The 18,691-nt window shown below is 57.6% G+C and overlaps 1 protein-coding gene across 6 annotated transcripts in view; it reads left to right on the forward strand.

Annotated features, from left to right (window-relative positions):
- Positions 1 to 16,455, forward strand: part of MYL3 (myosin light chain 3) — a 26,148-nt gene extending 9,693 nt beyond the window's left edge. For 2 of the 6 annotated variants that reach the window (XM_032161790.2, XM_032161789.2), the window contains exons 2-9: positions 7,746 to 7,956; positions 10,944 to 11,078; positions 13,353 to 13,380; positions 13,514 to 13,663; positions 14,645 to 14,818; positions 15,866 to 15,943; positions 16,055 to 16,096; positions 16,226 to 16,455. In XM_032161790.2, coding sequence (XP_032017681.1) covers positions 10,950 to 11,078; positions 13,353 to 13,380; positions 13,514 to 13,663; positions 14,645 to 14,818; positions 15,866 to 15,943; positions 16,055 to 16,083 — 588 coding nt within the window. In that variant the 5' untranslated portion in view covers positions 7,746 to 7,956; positions 10,944 to 10,949 and the 3' untranslated portion in view covers positions 16,084 to 16,096; positions 16,226 to 16,455. Of the gene's footprint in view, positions 1 to 7,745; positions 7,957 to 9,530; positions 9,605 to 10,943; positions 11,079 to 13,352; positions 13,381 to 13,513; positions 13,664 to 14,644; positions 14,819 to 15,865; positions 15,944 to 16,054 lie in introns of those variants that run through there. The other 4 variants (XM_032161791.2, XM_058443213.1, XM_058443214.1 and 1 more) reach the window with 4 other exon arrangements.
- Positions 16,456 to 18,691: the final 2,236 nt, after the last annotated feature.

Raw genomic sequence — 18,691 nt, forward strand, 5'->3', positions numbered from 1 at the left:
CCTCAGTTTCCTCTCACTCTAAGTGCCTCAGGGGACACTGGCTGGGGCAAGGCAATGAGCTGGCAGACACTGGGAATGTCTCTAGGGCTGGAATCAGGGCTGTGTCTGCCCGGCCATCCTGCAGGCTGCACCGGGCCTGGCCCAGAGGCACCGTGGACATTGGCTGAACTGGCCGGAGAGGGGAGGCACTTGGGGAAGTTTATAAAACCGTGTATGGGAAAGCGACATCCAGAGAAGGGCAATGGCGTGCCAGAGGTCACCCCGCTCATCCAGAGCAAGTCTCCAGGCCTTCCGACACCCGTGCCCTCTGAGGTGAGCCTCTTTGGAAGAGGCCGAAGGGCTCTCACTGGGCACAGGTGGGTCGCCAGTGTGGAGGAGGTTCTGGGCATAACGGGAGGTGGCTAGGCATAACTCAGATGCCTCCCTGAAGCTGGAGGGGACACTGGCAGCCGGTCTGGCCCAGCGAGGTCAGAACTCTGCACAGTCACACACCCAGCTCCTGCCTGCCCTGACCTCTGCTCTATCTCTGGGGCCTCTCTGCCTCCCGGACTAGTCATGACCTTTTTGGGGAGGTCAGTGGTCTAGGCTTCCCCCAGTCCCACTGCACTCCTTTCCTGAGCTGGCGTGGGGGCTATGGAGGCAAGGGACTGGAGCACTGAACTCAGGGCCATCCAGTACATCCTGTCCTCACAGCAGCACCCTCTCTCAGCACAGCTGGCTCCGGAAGCCACTCCTGGCCCAACGAGGAGAGCTGGGTTCAAGATGGAAGGGTGACCACCCCTGCCCTTCAACTCAGCGGCCCGACATCAATTTTCCCAATCAAGCATAACCACATAGGGCTCCTTGAGGGTGGAGGGGGGCAAGGAAGTGATGACCTCGCAAACAGAGGAGGAGGAAGGGGGGGGGAGGAGGAGGAGGAGGAGGAAGAACAACGTGTTCTGCAAGCTCAGCCCTGCCTTCCGTGGCCCCTGCATGCACCTTACTGTGTGTTGGGCTCAGCTGGGTGATGCAGAGACTTGAGAGTTTGGGGGAGCCAACTCCCTGCCTGGCCCCACTGCCCTGTGTTCCCATTCCCTGAACCCTCCATGAGCTCTTGGCCTCTGCCCCTGAACTTCTTGCCATCTGACTTGTCCTTCCCTTCTCTGCCTGGGTGGCTCTTGTATGCCCTCCAAAGGCCCCCTCCTCTCTGAAGCCTTCCTGGATCTGCACCCTTCAACTCCCAGCAGAGTGAGACCTCAGACCTCCTGGTTTGACTAGAAAATTTAGCACGGCATGATATGCTGCTGCCTCTGTCCCAACAGACGGCGAGACCTTGAGGACAGGGGCTGGGTTATCTCTGTGGCTCTGCTGAGAAGCCTCCATCTCTGGGGGAGGGCACACCTATTGGCCAGAGCTGTGGACTCCAAACACCCTGCTCCCTTACCTCTTTGTCTCTCAGTTGCCATGGGTAGGCTCAGTTTCCTCATGAGCAGGTCCCAGGATCAGAGACAGATCCCTTCGTTGTTGGAACACTGACTGTCAGAACGTTTTCCTCCAAGAAACGTTATGAGATGGAATCCGCCTGATGGCATCTTCTCAGAAAGCCAGGGAGCAGCCCCAGGGGTTGAGCTGGAGCCTAACCCTGAGACAGGAGCTGAACCTGGCGCTGGCAGAGAGGACCCACCCTGGACCCCCATCCCAGACCAGCCTGGTTGTCCGTGCAGCTGCTCCTGTGAGACCGTGGGAGTGGGGAGACTGGCATGTCCTCTCTGTGGACCCCAAGGTCAGGCGAGGAGGGGCCTGAGAGGTGGTGGCGGCTCCTGGCAGCCACAATCAATGATGGTTTCTCCTTGTTTTCCTGCCCCTGGGAGCTGTATCTCCAGTGATTCTAGGTGGGGCAGGGGCCACGAGCATGCTGGTTGGGGGTGGGCTGAGGGAGGGGTCTCGGGGCCCTACAGCATCCCCTGCTAAATCCCCCAGAGAGGCTGTCCTGCTTATGCTCTCAGACCAGGACTCCCGAAGTCAGGGCCTCCCTTTGGATGGATGCGCTCACTGTCAGGCTGGGCTCCCTCGGGGCGCAGGAACTCCCCAGCCCCTCCCAGCTCATCTGAGCCTTGGATGTGCCCCTCTGTTTACGCAGAATTCCAGCCAATTGTTCCCCTGTTGTCTTGGCTTCAAGCTCCAGCCCTCTGCCCCTCACTGAGACCTGGCCAGGGGCACAGGCTGAGGCAGTGGGGAAGGAGGACACTCAGGTCCAGGGATGCCCTACCTTGACTGCACTGGGAGGACCGTGCACCTGCTGAGCCCACCTTTAGGGAACTCCCGCCCCACTGTGCAGGTGTGAACCCTGAGGTCTCCAGAGGGGAAGAGGTTCCAGGAGTCAGTGAAGGGGCCAGCACCAGAACTGAGTTCTCTGTCCCCAGCTAACCCAACCCCCATCCCAGGACCTGTACCCTCATCTGCTTTGCATGGGAGGATGATGCTCCAGTGTCTCCTAACATTCCCCCCAGAACAGTTTCTCATCCAACCCAGCTCCAGACCTTTGGGGCACAGAGGCATTTACCTCAGCCCTGGCTCTAAAACCGCATGAGGCTCCCTGGAGCAGAGGGCTCCAAGGCCAGATGCTGCAGAGAGCTGGGCTCCTGGCCTCACCCTTACGCATCTGCTCTAGGCTCTGCATTTGGGGATTCCTGTGCTGGTCTGAGGGGGTTATTACACATTCCTGGGTACCCGTGAGTCTCTGAACCTGCTGTGGTCTCCCCACAGCCCTCAAGGCTGACCTGATGGGAGCTTGCCTGTCTCCCAGCCATCTCTCCTTCCCTGTTGTCTTCCCTCTGCTTGCACTGGGGTCCAAGATCTGGGAAAGGAATGGGTCGGGAGCCTTCCAGAGAGTCCTTTCCCACGAGAGCCAAGCTCTGACCCCGTCCTTATCTGGCCCGGATGTGCCAAGAACAACACAGATGCTGAAGCTCGAAAGCCCCAAACCAGGACGTTGACCTCCCCGCTCAGCTACTCTGCTTGGGCCTCTGTTTCCCCTTCTGTGAACAGGGTGGGGTGGGGTGGGAGGAGGCAGTGGAAAGGTCCCAGATGTTCAGACACACACGTTCACACACAAACAGATGCGGACACTACCGTGCCAGGCAGGCCTGGTAGGGTTCCCTGATTTCTGCTGCCTTCAGCCCTGCTCCTCCTTCCCAGTGCTCATTTCTGCCTGGAAATTATACCTGGGTGTTCTTTCTATACCTGTGAGCTAAAAGATGTGGTGCATTAGGTGTATGTGGGAGAGTGCATGGATGTGTATGCAAAGGCATGTGAATGTGTGTATACATGTGTACAAAAGCATATGTGTACAAAGGAGTGTGGAAATGTGTGCACAGGCACGTGGACATGCATGCAAAGGTTTCTATGAAGCATGAGGATATGTGGTAAAGGTGTGTGGTACAGCGTGCCTGCTCTTGGGCCAAGCTCCCTTGGGCCAGGGTTCCTGAGTGCATGTCTGCAGGCTCCAGGAAGCTACGTGTACACACACACATTTCAGTGTGATTCCTGCTGTCCCAGTACTGGTGGAAAGGGACTAGGCAAAGGTGGAGTAGGAAGTGTCTAGGGGCCCGTAGGTATCTCCAGGCAGACACACATCAGGGGTGGGTTAGCCTGCCTGGGGATAGTGTGTGTGTGTTTCAGACACAGCCACACTGGGAGGGTGGATATATAAATACTCACACAGGCAGGTACCAGAGTTGACCCTAACTATTCCTGGCTGGGAGCTTGGGCCATTTTTATTGCAGCATCCACACCCTGGGCCACAGAGGATTTTTGTATGGTCATTGGAGGCAAGGCCACAGCTGGTTCTGGCGGGGGCAGAGTGGGGAGAGCCCTGGGTGTAGGGGGCCACCATGGCTAGGTGGGGTCTGCAAGGGGTCAGGGAGGTCCTCCCAGCCAGCACTCCCTCTTCACTGTCACCACCACTGTGGCCTTCTTGTCACCCTCCTGTCTTCACCTCCATCACTGTCGTCCCTGTCCTCGGCACTGCCTTCTTCATCTGTCATCCTGTCCCTCTGTCCAGGTGCCCATGCCCACCCTCTCTCCTTGCATCCTGGTCTGGTGCCCACTTCTTGTCCACTTGGAGCTGCTTGAGGATGGGTGAGAGTGGGAATGAATTTGGGTGATGCTGGCTGGGAGCCGAGGTGAGGGGTGACATGACGGTGTGCATGCGTGCATGTCTGCGGGCTCCAGGAAGCTACATCCTTTCCTGGAGCAACATTTGTCCCTGACCCTCCTACCAACCCTCTCTGCCCCCTGTTTCTGACTGCCCCATCTCTCTCTTTCTCTGTCTCTCTCCATCCTCCCATCTCTGTCTCAGTCTCTGTGTCTCACCTCTGCCATGGCCAAGGGTCCCTGTCTCCAGTTTCTCCGTGATGGCCCAGGGGAGCTGGTTCTTCCTCCCAGCCAGCTTGAACTGTTTGCCTGAGACAGTCGGTCCATCCACTCAAACAACCACTCAATTCAGACTCCTCGTCTGACTGACGGGTTTTTTTTCCCCCCTTCTAAATTTACTTGCATTTTTGACTGAATTGGCCATTCAACAGAGGTTGTGTCTACATGCCCCTTCCCCACCCATGCCAACAGATGAACAGGCTTGCAGACAGACACGCACACAGAGCCAGGAGCATGCAGACATGCTTATGCCCACACAGAGTCACAGCCTCGTGCCCATGGGTGACACGTGGAAGCACGCAAGACGACACACTCCCACACAATCACACATGTGGCCTCATCCTCTTGTCCATGGTTACACACACATAGACTATCCACACCCGTCCAGTCACACATGTTCACACCTCGTGTGGCAGTGTCTGCATGCCCTCAGACCTATTCTGGGGAAGCCTTGGGGAAATGGAGGCAGGGGTGGGAGGAATGTGGCCTAGGGTGCAGCGCTGGGCAGAGCCCCAGCCCAGCACCCAGGGCAGCCTTCGCGGTCTCCTCCAAGGCCGGCTCATGGAGCACCCTCCTTTCTTCCTCAGCCCGTCTAGGTGGGGTTTCTGGTCATTTCAGGCCGCTGCTGAGCCCCTGCAAACCTCAGTAGCAGCTCCCAGACCCCGATCCTAAAAGGGGAGTCTTTTTTTTTCTTCCAAGGACAATAAATATTTGCTCTTTGGGAAGCTGCTGGTGGGAGAGTACAGGGTTTGGCCCAGTAGCAGGGAATGTCCAGGGCAGTTCAGGGAGGCCACAGGCCATGCTGGGGGGGAGAGGCCAGGCCCCTGTCTGGAAGCTGGACCAGCAAGCAGAGCTGGGGAGCTGGGGCTCAGGGCTGCACCTTGCTCCATTCCTCCTGACCCAAGCCCCAGGCCTTTGTTTTCTCAGCTCCTTTGATTAGCACATTGGCACCCCTCCTCCCATCCCAGACCCCGGTACCCCAAACCTCACCCATCCAGAGCTCCCACGAACCCTTGGCAGCCCGAGACTCCATCTCACGCACCCAGAATGCACAGACCCAACTGATGCTCATTCTTTGGACTAAACAGGGGTGCAGTGTCTCCAGACACATTTTCAATCTCCCTCCTGAGACTAGCTGCTGAGGGTAGGGCTGAGGTCCCCCAGTCCAGGCCCCTGAGAAGTCAGGGCTATGTCCTTCTTCCAGAATGGACCAAGCCTGGCCAATGCTGTCCCCATCCTGTCCCCCATGAGGCTGGGGTCCCTAGAGGCTTCTGCCTGCCCACCCCTCCCTCATGCTGAATTGGGCTCCCAAATATAGCGGCCGTGGCCACAGCCGGCCAGGACACCACAGCCCTAAGCGTCAGTCCTGGGCCGGGATCAGAGGGGCAGGAGCTGATTATAGGTCCCTGGGCCAAAACCAGGGTTTGCCTGCCAGCCCGCTGTGCCCTGCCACCCCCACCCCTAGAACCACAAGGTTGGAGCATCTGGTCCCCGTCAGCACAGTGGGCAGAGGGAGGGGCCTGAGGGTTGTGTTTGGCCTGCTTGAGGACAGAGTTGTCTGTGTGTGGTGTGGGGGTAGTGAGGATGCGCTGGGGCTCAGGGGCAGAAACTGTCCTCTGAACGTGGAATCACATTGCCCCACCCATGGCCATGGTACAGGTGGGGAAAACTGAGGCCAAGAGGAGCAGGGACCAGCCTGGGTCACAGGAGCATAGGAAGTCTACTGCCTCCCCCTTGGGTACTCTTTTCCATCTCTCAAGGCCCGGGGTTGTGCCTCTGGGAGGTGGGCCCCATCCTGTTAGTGGCAGAGTGGCCTTGCTGGGAAGTCCTCCTAGGAGTCAGACTTTCATCTGAGGCTCCAGGGCCATGGGATGGTGTAGAAATTTATCTCCTTCTGCTGGTCCTTGTACCTGCCTCGTGCCACCTCTAGTCAGAGTTGCTGGGCAGCCTTTGCCTCCTTGGGGCCACGGTCTCCCCATCTGTGCAACTGGACAGGGACCTAGGGGCCCCGTGTGGGGTCTGTGTTCATGGGTGTCCAGTGTGTAGCTGTGGGTTCACATCTATGTGGACACACAAGTGGGCCCTGGTAAGTGAAATGCAGCCCACGGACCTGCCCACACCAGGACAGGGTCCCCAGGACCTGCTGCGCGGCAACATTTGACCTACTTCTAAGGCTCTGGGTCTGGCCCAGGCTGTGTTCTCGACTCCTCCGGGAAGTGTGGGCCTGCGTCCCAGCCCAGAGGCTGTGGGCCAGGAGGGGCGGGACCGGCGGGCCAGGGCGGGCCAGGGCTGCCTGCGGAGCCTGCGGCCCAGGGGACCAGGGCACGTGGGGAGCCCGACCCTGTTTCCCTGCCTCTGGCTCTTGGGCCCAGGGGACAGCTGCCCCTTACCTCCTTCTGCCCACCCTCCACGTGGCAACCATAGTCTGAGCTCCCCAAATTGGCTCTGACAGGATGATGGACATTCTTCATGCCCTTCTGAACGCTACCAGGGAGGTCTGCCAAGCAGCTACCCCCGCTGTTGCCAAAAGCGTGACCCCCCGGTGCCCCTTCCCACTGGCCTTGTCCACACAGGGCCATGCTGATCTGGAAATCCGTCAGCCCCTGTCCTGGGTCCTGGGTCTGGGGTTTGAGTTTGCAGTCCTGGAATTCTGGGTTTAGAGTCCTGGGGCTTGAGTCCTGGATCTGGGGTCTGGGTTTAGAATCCTGGGTCCTGTGTCTGGGGTCTGGGGTCCGGAGTCTGGGTTGAAGGTCCGGGTTTACCATCCTGGGTCTTGGAGTCTTCGGTCAGGGTTTGGGTGCCAGGATCTGGGTCTAGGTCTCCACAGTGGGGTCTAGTCCTGGAATCTGGGTTCTGGGTTCTGAGTTTGGCACTCAAATTGTGAGACCTGAGTCTGGGGTCTGAGCTTGGGGTTCCGGGTTCCTGATTGGGGGTCTGGGTTGGGATCCTGGGTTCTGGGGTTTGAGTTCAGGAACCAAAGGTCGGTTCCCATCCCTTCTGCGCCCCCTGCTGGCAGGTCGTCGTCCAGTCACTGCCTGCACCACAGGGGTCACCCTCACCTCTTTAGTCTGTGAAGAGCACGCCTGAATTGGGGTGGGCATGGGGAGGTGGTGGGTGGGCTTGGAGGCAGCTGCTGGCCGCACTACTGTCCCAGAGTGCCCTCTGCACCGCCAGAGCTCCTGTCAGTCAGTTGGCAAATCTCCCCATCTCTCTGGGCCCACTCCAGGACAGGGTTTAGCAAGGGGTTCCAGCACCTCTGTGAGAGGTGGGTAAACTGAGATATTTGGAACATTTGTTCATCCAGCATTTATTGAATGCCTATGGTGTACCAGGTCCTGGGAAAATGTAGCTGTGGAAGAACAGAACCTTCCTCCCTCCTGTGACAGCTGACATGCATAGGAAGGCGGACGCACGGAAGACGCCAGGTAACAAGAGCCCAGAAGAAGGCTGACGTGGCCGGGCTTTCCTGCCTTAGTCCACAGGCTCCTCAGAAGTCAGGGCCCACATCTTCCCTGCATTCCCCTTGGCTGGGGGAAGAGAAAGGTAAGGTGGCTGCCTGAGAGGGCTCTGGGACATGGCGTGTGCCAGCCTGCAGCACACTGGGCTGCAGCTCAGACATCAGAGCTTTGGGAGCTGAAGCGGTAGGACCCAGACCCCCAGCCCTGGCTCTCCAAGCCCCCGAGGCCCTGCCCAGATCCTGCCTGCTAGGCTGACTCCTGAAGGGCACAAAGCTCAGGTTGGGATGTGGGAGAGAGAGGGGAGTGCCAGGCATGGTGTGGCCTGTTCTTACCGCCCAATGCTGCTCACCCTCTCTCCCTCCACCCCCAACTCCCTGCCCACCTTCATGCCTCCTGTTTACCCCCTGCCTTGCTCCTGGCCTCGGTGTGCCTGGGAGGGCTCTGGCTGGTCCTGAAGAGTGCCTACTGGGGGCTGGGCAGTTGTTATAGGTTTGAGGGTGGGCCTGTGGGTGAGCCCTGGGGCACTGTTGCTCCCAAGCCAGCAGGGGCATGCCCAGAATCAGAGCTCAGGCAGTCACCATCCTGGCCCTAGCCTTCATCTGGGTCCTGATGAGGGCGTGAGGATGGCTCTGTGCACCCTGTCCCTGCTGCAGGACCACATTTGCCCTGTGTGTGACAGAAGGGGCCCAAGCCACTGCCTTGACCCTGCCACACGCAGGTGGAGGAAGGTGGCACTATGTGGCTCTGGCTGGCTGCATGAGCCTGCCCATCCTAGATCACAGACCTGGACACTGAGGCCCAGGATGCTCTTGTCACTGGCTTACCCCCGTTTGGGCCGATGTTGGGTGGTTTCCAAGGGGTGGTAATTGTGTGAGGATGAAAGAAATGAGATGGGAGAGAGGGCCCTGTATATGTCCTCTGCTCTGGCCCTCTGCTTCCCTCACGATGAACGCAAGGAAATTGGTCTTGTTGGTGGTGTCTGCGGGTGGCTGGGGCTCCCGTGTGACTTCCAGAGCCCGTTGTCCTGAGGGTCGGCAGGCCTGGGTGGTGGGGCCTCCCCGGGACCCCTCTGCGTGGCCCTCTGGCTGTCTTCTCCTCTTGTGGTATTTCTGGCTCGTCTCTACTGACCCTCCCCCCCACCCCTTTCTTTCTCAATACTGTTGCCAAACATCTGGAAGAAAAGTGAAAAACTTGCCCCCCCGCCAGTCCCGGATGTTGTCAGATTTCCAGATGTGGGTGTTCTGCCCTCCAGATGAGAGGCAGAACATGTTCCAGGCAGGAGCGGGCCGGCCCCAACCCTGGACTGCTGTCCCTCCCTGTGAGGTGGAGTGACTGGATGAGAGGGACCGGGCCCAGTAGGAAGATAGCAGGGCGTGCCAGGTAGAGGCCCTGGGCCCCACTGCACCCTCTCAGCCTCAGGCTTAGCCCCTCGCCGCACCAGGGAAATCCCTGGGGGTGGGGGGCACTGGCTTTGAAGTTTCTATCAAAGGCTCCAGGCACTTAAAAGTAACCAGGAGCACCTCCTCCCCACCCCCAAGGCGCAGATGCTGGGCAAGGGACAGAGCCCAATGTGTTTGCAAGATGTCCCCACTGTTGGCGTCCCCATGCGGGAAGAGCTTTGTGCCACCTCAGCCTTCCCACCTCCCCAAGTGGCAGTCCCGTCACTGTCATCTGCTGAAGGCTGGGCTTGGGATGGACCCTGAGGGCCGGGCACTGCAGGATGGGCCCTGGAGGTGGGTGCTGAGTGGTAGGAACGGGGGATGAGCATCCTTGCACTGGGGCAGACCCTGCTTGGCAGCTTGGGGTTCCTCAGAGAGGCAGACCCTCTCAGAGCCCCTGCCAAAAGGGTCGGCAGGGGGCAACACGAGGCAGTGGAATAGCATTGGAGAGAGCTTTCTGGAAGGGGGCCAGTAGAGCCAAGCCTTGAATGTGTCAGGCAGAGGAGGCGAGGGCACTGTAGGCAGAGGGTGCAGTGGGGAGCCAGGCCTGGGGTGTGTAGGGAAATGTGCATCCCTGGGGGCTGTAGAGAGAGGAAGTAGGAATCCAAGGGTGAAAGCTGAGAAACTGGTCCCCGGGCCAGCAGGGGCTGAAGAGGGAGGCTGCTGAACTGGCCTGGGGCGACTGCCCTAGAGGGAGCAGCATCCTTTCTCTTGCCCTTTGTGGGGGTTCCTGGAGACCCTTGGACCCATAGCCAGGGCTACAGCTGCCTGCCATGACCAGACACTCACATACAGACACATGTAAACACCCAGACATAAACACACAGAAGCAACACCCGCAGATACACTCACATAGACACACAGACACACCACACACACATAAAGACCCAGACCCACAGAGACAAACACAGACACCCGGGCCATCCCTTACATAGACACAGATACGGAGCACACATAGGCACGCACAGAGCCCCCCACCACGGAGGCACCCAGACAACACACACAGGTGTACACAGACCCCCCTCCACACAAACACAGACACACAGAGACCCACAGACACATAAACACCCTGACACAGACACAGACAACGCACACAGACACATGCTGACCTCCGCCTTCCCCCACACGGACACGGTCATAGACACAGACAGACACAGGGGACTTTGGAGAGCTTAAGTTCAGAGGTGCCCTTAGGTCATCCCAGTCCTTCTGACCCCAACACAACATGTAGCACGTACTTGGTCCACCCTTCTTCACTTCTCCAACTTATGGACCTGCAGAGGGGCAGCAGGGCCCTGTGTGGGTATGTGCGGGTGTGCAGATGAGTGTGTGTGTATGTGTGTGTTAAGCAGTGGCCTTTGTCCCCCTGTCTCCCTCCCCCTTCCCAACAGGTGATTGGGAGGAATGGAGATCCCTCCTCCCCTACCCATTCCTGAGCCCGAACAATGCCCTCCCCAGGCCCCAAAATAGCCCCTGAGCCTAGCCGTATCCTTTTATGGCCCTGTCCCTATTGTGCACTGCAGGGGTGGGGCTGGGGTCATGAGGTATCCCGGCAGGATAAAGGCCTGGGCAAGGTGGCTCACCTACCCTGCTTTCTGCATTCTTCTCTCCACATCCCTGTCTGTACTTACAGCCCCCAATGGCCCCCAAAAAGCCAGAGCCCAAGAAGGATGATGCCAAGGCAGCCCCCAAGGCAGCTCCAGCTCCCGCACCTCCCCCTGAGCCTGAGCGCCCTAAGGAGGTCGAGTTTGATGCTTCCAAGATCAAGGTGGGTATGGGAGCTGGGTGGTGGCAATAGGAGCAGGGCAAGTGAGTGGATCCCACAGTGGACCTAGCCAGAGGCAGGTCAGGCTCTGGAAGTGAGCACTGAGCTGACGCTGGAAGCTTCTGTGCAGAGGTCAGACGAGCCCTGACTGCTTCAGGCATCAGAAGGGCTGCAGCAGGAGGGATGGTGGTCAGACATTCTGCAGGACTCCTCTGGTGCTGCTGAGAACTAAGGGTGGAGTCTGGACTGGGGTTTGAGTCTGGACTGTCTTTTTAGTGGTTTTGGAAATGGACTCTCACTTGCCCTTCTTCCTGGACTTCTCATCCTTGGGGAATCCTGGAGCCAGCTGGAGCCAGGCAGGGATTTTCCTTGTTCAGCTGAGGGTCCCCAGTCCATACACGCTCCCAGGGTGGATGACATGGGGAGTAAGAAGAATCAGGGCCCCTGTCCAGGCTGGGTCTCATTCAAGTCACCGAGCCCAGAGCTGGTAGAGCACTTCCAGGCCTCAGCTTTTAGGTGGGCAACTTGAAGCATCAGCTGGCCAGGGACATTCTGAAAGCTGTGCAGGAAGCTGGTCATAGAGCTATGACCAGTGGCCCCAGGAGCCCTTCCCCAACTGAGAAGTCTTTCTCAGAGTCTAAACTTGGAGGGAGCCATGCCTCCCACCTGTGGTATCTGCATAGAAGCACGTACCCTGTGTCCTGCCTGCTCCCTGTTCTTGGCTGGGACCACTGCTGCCCTGGCTGCCTCCTCAGGAGCCCTGTGGAACCCTTGCCGTCCCCGCATGCCCAGCAAGACCTACGTTCCATTGGTGAAGTCTTGCCTCCTGTTCACAAGCCCTTCCCAGAGACACCTACCATGTCCTTTGAGGCAAGGGTTCAAATCCCAACTCTGCTCCATTTTAGTTGCCAAGTTCTTCGCTGCTCTGAGGCGTGGTTTCCTCGGCTGTGAAACAGAACAGCAAGTCCCCTCTTGCAGGGCTGCTGGGAACCATTCAGAGTATATGCACCTGGAGTTGGCCACCCAGGTCCCAGGCTTGCATTCTGCAGGCCTCATGGTGAGGCTGTGACCACAGCCACGGCCCATGGTGGCATTGTCCTTTCTCGCCAGGCCTGAGGTTGGCGCAGACTCCCTTCTGAGAGGTGGGGACAATGAGACCCCTCATGGGCCCTCTTCCCCCATCCCCAGGTTGCAGGTAAAGGGCAGGGAGCCTTTGCCAGGAGCCCAGAGAGCCTAATCTCCGCAGGCTTCCTGGTGGAGAGAGCTCTCAGGGAGCCAGGAATGACAACCTGTTCTTCCCCAAACTGGGTCAAACCAGAAGCCAGGAGGGACAGTCATGGTAGGGTGGCCCTGAACAGGGTGTCCCTCTGTGCCGGCATGCACTGTGGAGATTGGTGGGACCCCGAGGCAGCAACCGTGAGAGAGACGCCAGTCATGCCCCTCCCCCAACCTCCTTTCCCTCGTGTGACCTTGACCTTGGGGCGAGTGACTGCAGTGATAAAAATAGACCTGGTATCCGGTGAGGAGGGGGACACTGGATTCCAGGAGGCCTCTTGATTGACGTCAATCAAGGTGGCCCCAATGTGACTTCAGCAAACACTCAGCAGCACTGCCCTGGCCCTGTGCTGTCCTGGGGTATGGGAGCTTCCCAGAGACCTACAGACAGGGTATGTGAGAAATAGGTATAGTGGGGCTGGTGAGTGATTGCCTGGTCTTGAGGGCTTAGGGGGCTCTGTGAGGGCAGACGTATGTAGACGCATACTCACACACACACATGCACACTTGTGCTCACCCTGGATGCTTCCAGCCACAAGCCCTCGGCCTGTACCATTGTCCTTACTCCTCCTGCCACCCTGGGCCCTCCTATCTCACTTTTGCTGACAGTCCTGCCCACCAGGCCCCAAGCAAAGCCAGCCTGACTGGGGCTTGTGGCTTAAGGTACATCTGTCCAGAACCGGGAGCATCAGGTAAGGCCCACGCTGGCCTGAGGCCTTGGGCACGTGGCCTCCCTCCTCACTGCTACTCCCGCCAGGGTCCACCGAGCATCAGGGGTTGGGTGCACACAGACTCAAGGCCTTCTGGCTGGGCAGATGGAGGGGGGCAAGGAGGCAGGAGGGCATCAAGGTGGACTGCAGGAGGTCCTGAGGGTGCAGGCTGGGATGCTGGAATGGGACAGGCTGAGACAGCTGACATTCTGGGCTGGCCACCGAGTGCCCAGGAGGAGGCGTGGCCCCACCTTTTAAGCCGGGCTTCTGAGTCTTTGGGGTCTCTTTTCAGATCGAGTTCACACCTGAGCAGATTGAAGGTGAGCAGGGGTCTTGAGCCCAGGGGTTGCAGGATGGGCTGGGGTTCCCTGGTCTGAGGGTCCTGCCAGGGGTGTGGGGAGTGGGGTAGGCTGACCCTGGGAGTGTCTGTGGCTCACTGCCCTCTCCTGGCAGAGTTCAAGGAAGCCTTCATGCTGTTCGACCGCACACCCAAGTGTGAGATGAAGATCACCTACGGGCAGTGTGGGGATGTCCTGCGGGCGCTGGGCCAGAACCCCACACAGGCGGAAGTGCTCCGTGTCCTGGGGAAGCCAAGACAGGAAGGTAGTGCACCTGTCTGAGAGCCCCTATAGTGTTAGTCCCGGGGAGACTGCCTGGGTGGGCTGCCATCCATCCTGCGGGATAGCATGAGAATCTTTCCTGACATCTCCCATTGTCCTGATAAGGGCACCGAGGCCAGTCACAGGGCCATGCTGACCAGGTGACATGCAGTAATGGTTTGCTGGAGCATCTGGATCCATGCTGATCGAGCAGTGACAGCAGTGGGCAGTGGGATGCTGTCATCCCAGTGCTTTGGGAGGATCACTTGAGGCCAGGAGTTTGAGACCAGCCTGGGTAACACAGTGAGATTCCATCTCTACAAAAATTAAAAATTTAGCTTGGCATGGTGGCATGCACTTGTGGTCCCAGCTACTCAGGAAGCTGAGCCAGGAGGATCCTGTGAGCCCAGGAATTTGAGGTTGCAGTGAGCTATAATCACACCACTGTACTCCAGTCTGGGTGACAGAACAAGAAGACCTTGTGTCTAAAAATAAATAAATAAATACATAAATAAATACATAAATGAATAAACTTTTAAAGCTAAAAAAAAAAAAAGGAGTGAGGCCCAAGCCCCCACCAAGGGTTCAAAAGTCCCAGGGAAGGTCTTTGATTGGCCTAGCTGCTCCTGATCCAATCACAAGTGGTGGAGGGTGAAGTCTATAAGAAAATGCCACGAGGGGAGGACTGTTTCCCAAAAGTAGGCAAGGGATTCTGGACAAAACCCTCCATGGTGGCTCAGGGCAGCAAACTCCCTTCGTGAATAGCAAAGGGCTATGGAAACAGTGCATTGCTCAGTAGACTGTAAAGTGCCTCGCGATGGTAGTTTGCTTTTAAATGGCAAACTGGTGTAGACTGCTGTGAGAACTGGTGTAGACTGTTGCAGAACTGTGTGAGAGGTGGGGATAGCTCTTCATTGTCAGGCATGGGGGAGGGGTGTGCCCACCCCAGCCTTAGACCCTGGAACCTGGGACCATTTCTCTGCAGAGCTCAATACCAAGATGATGGACTTTGAAACTTTCCTGCCCATGCTCCAGCACATTTCCAAGAACAAGGACACGGGCACCTATGAGGACTTCGTGGAGGGGCTGCGGGTCTTCGACAAGGAGGGCAATGGCACTGTCATGGGTGCTGAGCTTCGCCACGTGCTGGCCACGCTGGGTGAGGGCAGCCTCCTCCCCTACCCCCACTCCTTCCAGGGACATCCTGGGAGAAACCACTCTGTTGCCTCCCAGGCCTGTGACCCATCGGTGAAATGGAGAGAGTTACATAATTAGGGAGCCTCAGTGGCAGACAACAGAAATGTTACTTAGGAGGAGAATAAAGCAGGCATGCTGGTGCAGCTCACAGAAGGGGGATGACATCAGCTCTGGGGACAGAGCAGGGCAGGAAGGAGCCGTCTTGATATGCTCCCCTCCTTCCCACGACTCCAGGCCACCGTCCTGGTGGTCATTACTCCAAGGTCAAATTCCAGGGCCACAGCCCTAAGTGGTCAAGCAGGTCGAGTGCCTGCCCCCTGGGGGGATCCTGACCTCTGTGGGGCCCTGTGTACCTCCCACTTATACCCCTACCATCAGCTGCCTGCAGCAGGGGGTCCCTCTTCGAAGTGATTTTTTCCTGCAGCAAACATTTGAGTGCCTACTGTTTCAGCTCCGGGCTGGTTTCTCTCTCCTCTCTCTCTCTCTCTGTGTGTGTGTGTGTGTGTGTGTGTGTGTGTGTGTGTGTGTGTGTGTCTAGACGTGGGGGTAAGAAGGGGGAGCTGCGGCTGGCACTTTGAAGGGGGGCCAGCGCAGCGCACAGAAGTACGGAGGCAGGAGAATGCCAGACTTGGGGAGCAGCGGGTGGTCTCTTGGCTCCCTCCACCACCCTCTCCCAAGGTCCCCAACTCTGCCCCATGGGCCCTTCCTCTAGCCTCAAGGGGCTGCCCCAAGAGACTGCTTCTAGGGAGGCCTGGCTTTGTCCTGGTGGAGGGACCCCCTCCCTGCCTAGTGGGACAGAGGACAGCACGTACTGCACCCTAGGCCCCTTCTTAACTTGTCACTGATTCTCCTGGCCTCAGAAATGGGGTGATGGCCAAGGTCTTGTGAACAGTGCTGGCTGTGGGAATACTGGCGAGGTTGAGCCACCATCTAGAGGGATTCAGTGGGTGCCCCCACCCCATCATGCCTCTGCACGCACGGTGCTGACTCAGCCTCCCACTCCTGCCAGGTGAGAGGCTGACAGAAGACGAAGTGGAGAAGTTGATGGCTGGGCAAGAGGACTCCAATGGCTGCATCAACTACGAAGGTGGGCTCAGCAGGGGCAGGGGTCTTCTGGGAGGGGAGTGCTGGGGCCCAGGCTCCCAGCCATGGCTGCCCCGTGTTGCACCCCTGCCACTCACTCTCCTCTTCTTTCCAGCATTCGTGAAGCACATCATGTCCAGCTAAGCCTTGTGCCCAGGTAGGCACCCACTCTCTCCTGAGCCCGCTGCTGCCACCTGCCCACACTCCACCAGCTGCAGTGCTCACTTGACATCCTGCTGCCTCCGTCTCCCTCCTCCTCTGTAATCTGCACTGCCTTTGTTCTCAGGAAGCCCAGGGAAGGCTGTGCAGGGACGTCTCATCTCCCATGTGTGATGCTGACACCAGCGGCCTGGAGTCGTGGGAAGGAGGGGAGCCTTATCAAGACTCCTGCAAAAACCCTCGGACCTCTCCGCGTGGTTGCCATCTCTGGCCCCTCTCAGGCTGTGCTTACCTGTGACGGCAGCTCTGTCCCCACCCCATGGGCCTCATGAATAAATGGCTTCTTGCCGGCCTTCCTTTCTGACTTCCTTCCCTTCCTCCCTCTCTTTTTTCCCTCTCTCCTTCCCTCCCTCCCCTCCTCTTTTTTCTTCCTTCTTTTCTCCCTCCCTCCCTTCCTACCCACCTCCCTCCCTTTCTTCCTTTCTTCTTTCCTACCTTCCCTCTCATTTTTCTCCCCTTCCTCCCCTTCTTCCCTCCCTTCCTCCCTCCCTTTCCTCTTTTCCTTCTTCCTTGCCCGTTTTTTCCTTCGTCCCTCCTTTCCTCCCTCCCTCCCCTCCTTCCTTCCTTCCTTTCCCTCTTTGTCCCATATTTCTCCTTCCCCTCTTCCCTTTCCTCCTTCTTTCCCTTTCTCCTTCTTTCCTCTCTGTGGCCCTTGGCTTGCCTATGTGAATTCTGTGGCCCATGGATGCTGAGCTGGAGGAGGCCGAGTGCTTCTCCGTTGCGCTTGCCCCTCACCCGGCCTTCTGCAGGAGGCAGCCATGCCGGGGCCGCTAACACAGGGATGCGGGCCGCTGGGAGCCTGAGAGCACTGTCTGAGCTGTCTCACTGCATGTCCACCAATTGGGTGACCATGGGGCATTGGCCCAGAGCCACCCTGTCACGGGTGGGAAAGCTGAGGCCCAGCACAGGGAATGGCCTTGCCTGAGTGACATTGGGAATGGGTGGCAGTGCAGGAACTAACTTTGTCCCCAGATTGTCAGAGCTGACCCCTTGCCCTGACTCCGATGGTGAAACTGAGCCACTCTGCCAGCAGTGTGGCTCTAGGTCAGCGGTAGAGGCTTTGTGGGGATAGACCCGGGCTCCTCAGCAGAAGACAGCATGCAATCCCTGCGTGGTGGAGGGAGGTGTACACACCTGCAGACCCCTGCCCCATTCCACCCCCTGCTCTGGGGCCAGGGCCCCTCCCCTGGGTCCTGGAGCCTGATGAAGATAGAGAGGGGAGGCTTCCTCGAGGAGAAGATTCATGCAGGCTTGATGTGAAGAGAGAGCAAAGCCCTGCAGAGAGGCTGGGGACCCCAGATATAGAAATGTGGGGGAGATCAAAGGCTTTGAGTGGGGAGTGGGCCACACTGGATGGGAAACACCTTGCAGGCCAGGAGGACCCAGGAGTCAGGGCAGCTCCAGGGGGCGCCTTTTCATGACCTCGTGTGGATGCGCGTGTCTGCGTGGCAGGGGGGGATGTGGTGGGGTGAGAGCAACTTGGAAGGCCTGCATGGATCAGACTGCCCAAGGGGCTGTGTGGTGTGGGGAGTCCTGAGTGTGTGTGAGAGTGAGTGTGTGTGGATGGGGGCTGCCGGCAGTGTGTGGGAGAGAGGGCATGTGAGGGGTGAGTGTGTCGCAGGAGTCTGTTGCATCCTCCTTTCATTCTCTCAGCATTTACTGAGCACCGACTGTGTGCCAGGCTCTGTTCTAGGTGCTGGGAACACTGCAGTGGAGAAGGCAGTGGAAACCTCTGCCCTTGTAGAACTCACACAAACCAGACAAATACCGACAGTGGAGTATCCAATGGTGCTAAAGGCAGAGAAGGACTGAAAGCAGGGAGGGCTGTGGTGTGTGTGTGCATGTATGTGTGTAAGCTGGGAGGTGGGTGACATGTTAAATAATGAGGTCAAGGATTATCTGAGCAGGAAATAGTTGAGCAAAGATTTAAAGGAGAGAAGATAATATTTAGAATATATAAAGAACTTCTATAACTCAACAACCACCCCCCAAACAACCCAATTAAAAAATAGGCAAAGGACTTGTATATATACATTTCTCTAAAGAGGATATACAGGCCGGGCGTGGTGGCTCACGTCTGTAATCCCAGCACTTTGGGAGGCTGAGGCGGGTGGATCACATGAGGTCAGGAGTTCAAGACCAGCCTGGCCAACATGGTGAAACCCCATCTCTACAAAAATACAAGAATTAGCCCAGCATGATGGCTGGTGCCTGTAATCCCAGCTATTTGGGAGGCTGAGGCCAAAGAATCATTTGAACCCGGGAGGCAGAGGTTGCAGTGAGCTGAGATTGCGCCACTGCACTCCAGCCTGGACAACAGAGCGAGACTCCATCTCAAAAAAACAAAACAGAACAAAACAAAAAACCAAAGGATATACAGATAACCAATAAGCACATGAAAAGATGCTGAACATCACTAATCATTAGAGAAATGCAAATTAAAACTGTAATGAGATACCGCCTCACGCCCATTAGGATGGCTGTTATTAAAAAAACAGCAGAAAATAACAAGTGTTGTTGAAGATGTGGAGAA

Source organism: Hylobates moloch, unplaced genomic scaffold (genome assembly GCF_009828535.3).
Source record: "Hylobates moloch isolate HMO894 unplaced genomic scaffold, HMol_V3 SCAFFOLD_8, whole genome shotgun sequence".
Taxonomy (NCBI): domain Eukaryota; kingdom Metazoa; phylum Chordata; class Mammalia; order Primates; family Hylobatidae; genus Hylobates; species Hylobates moloch.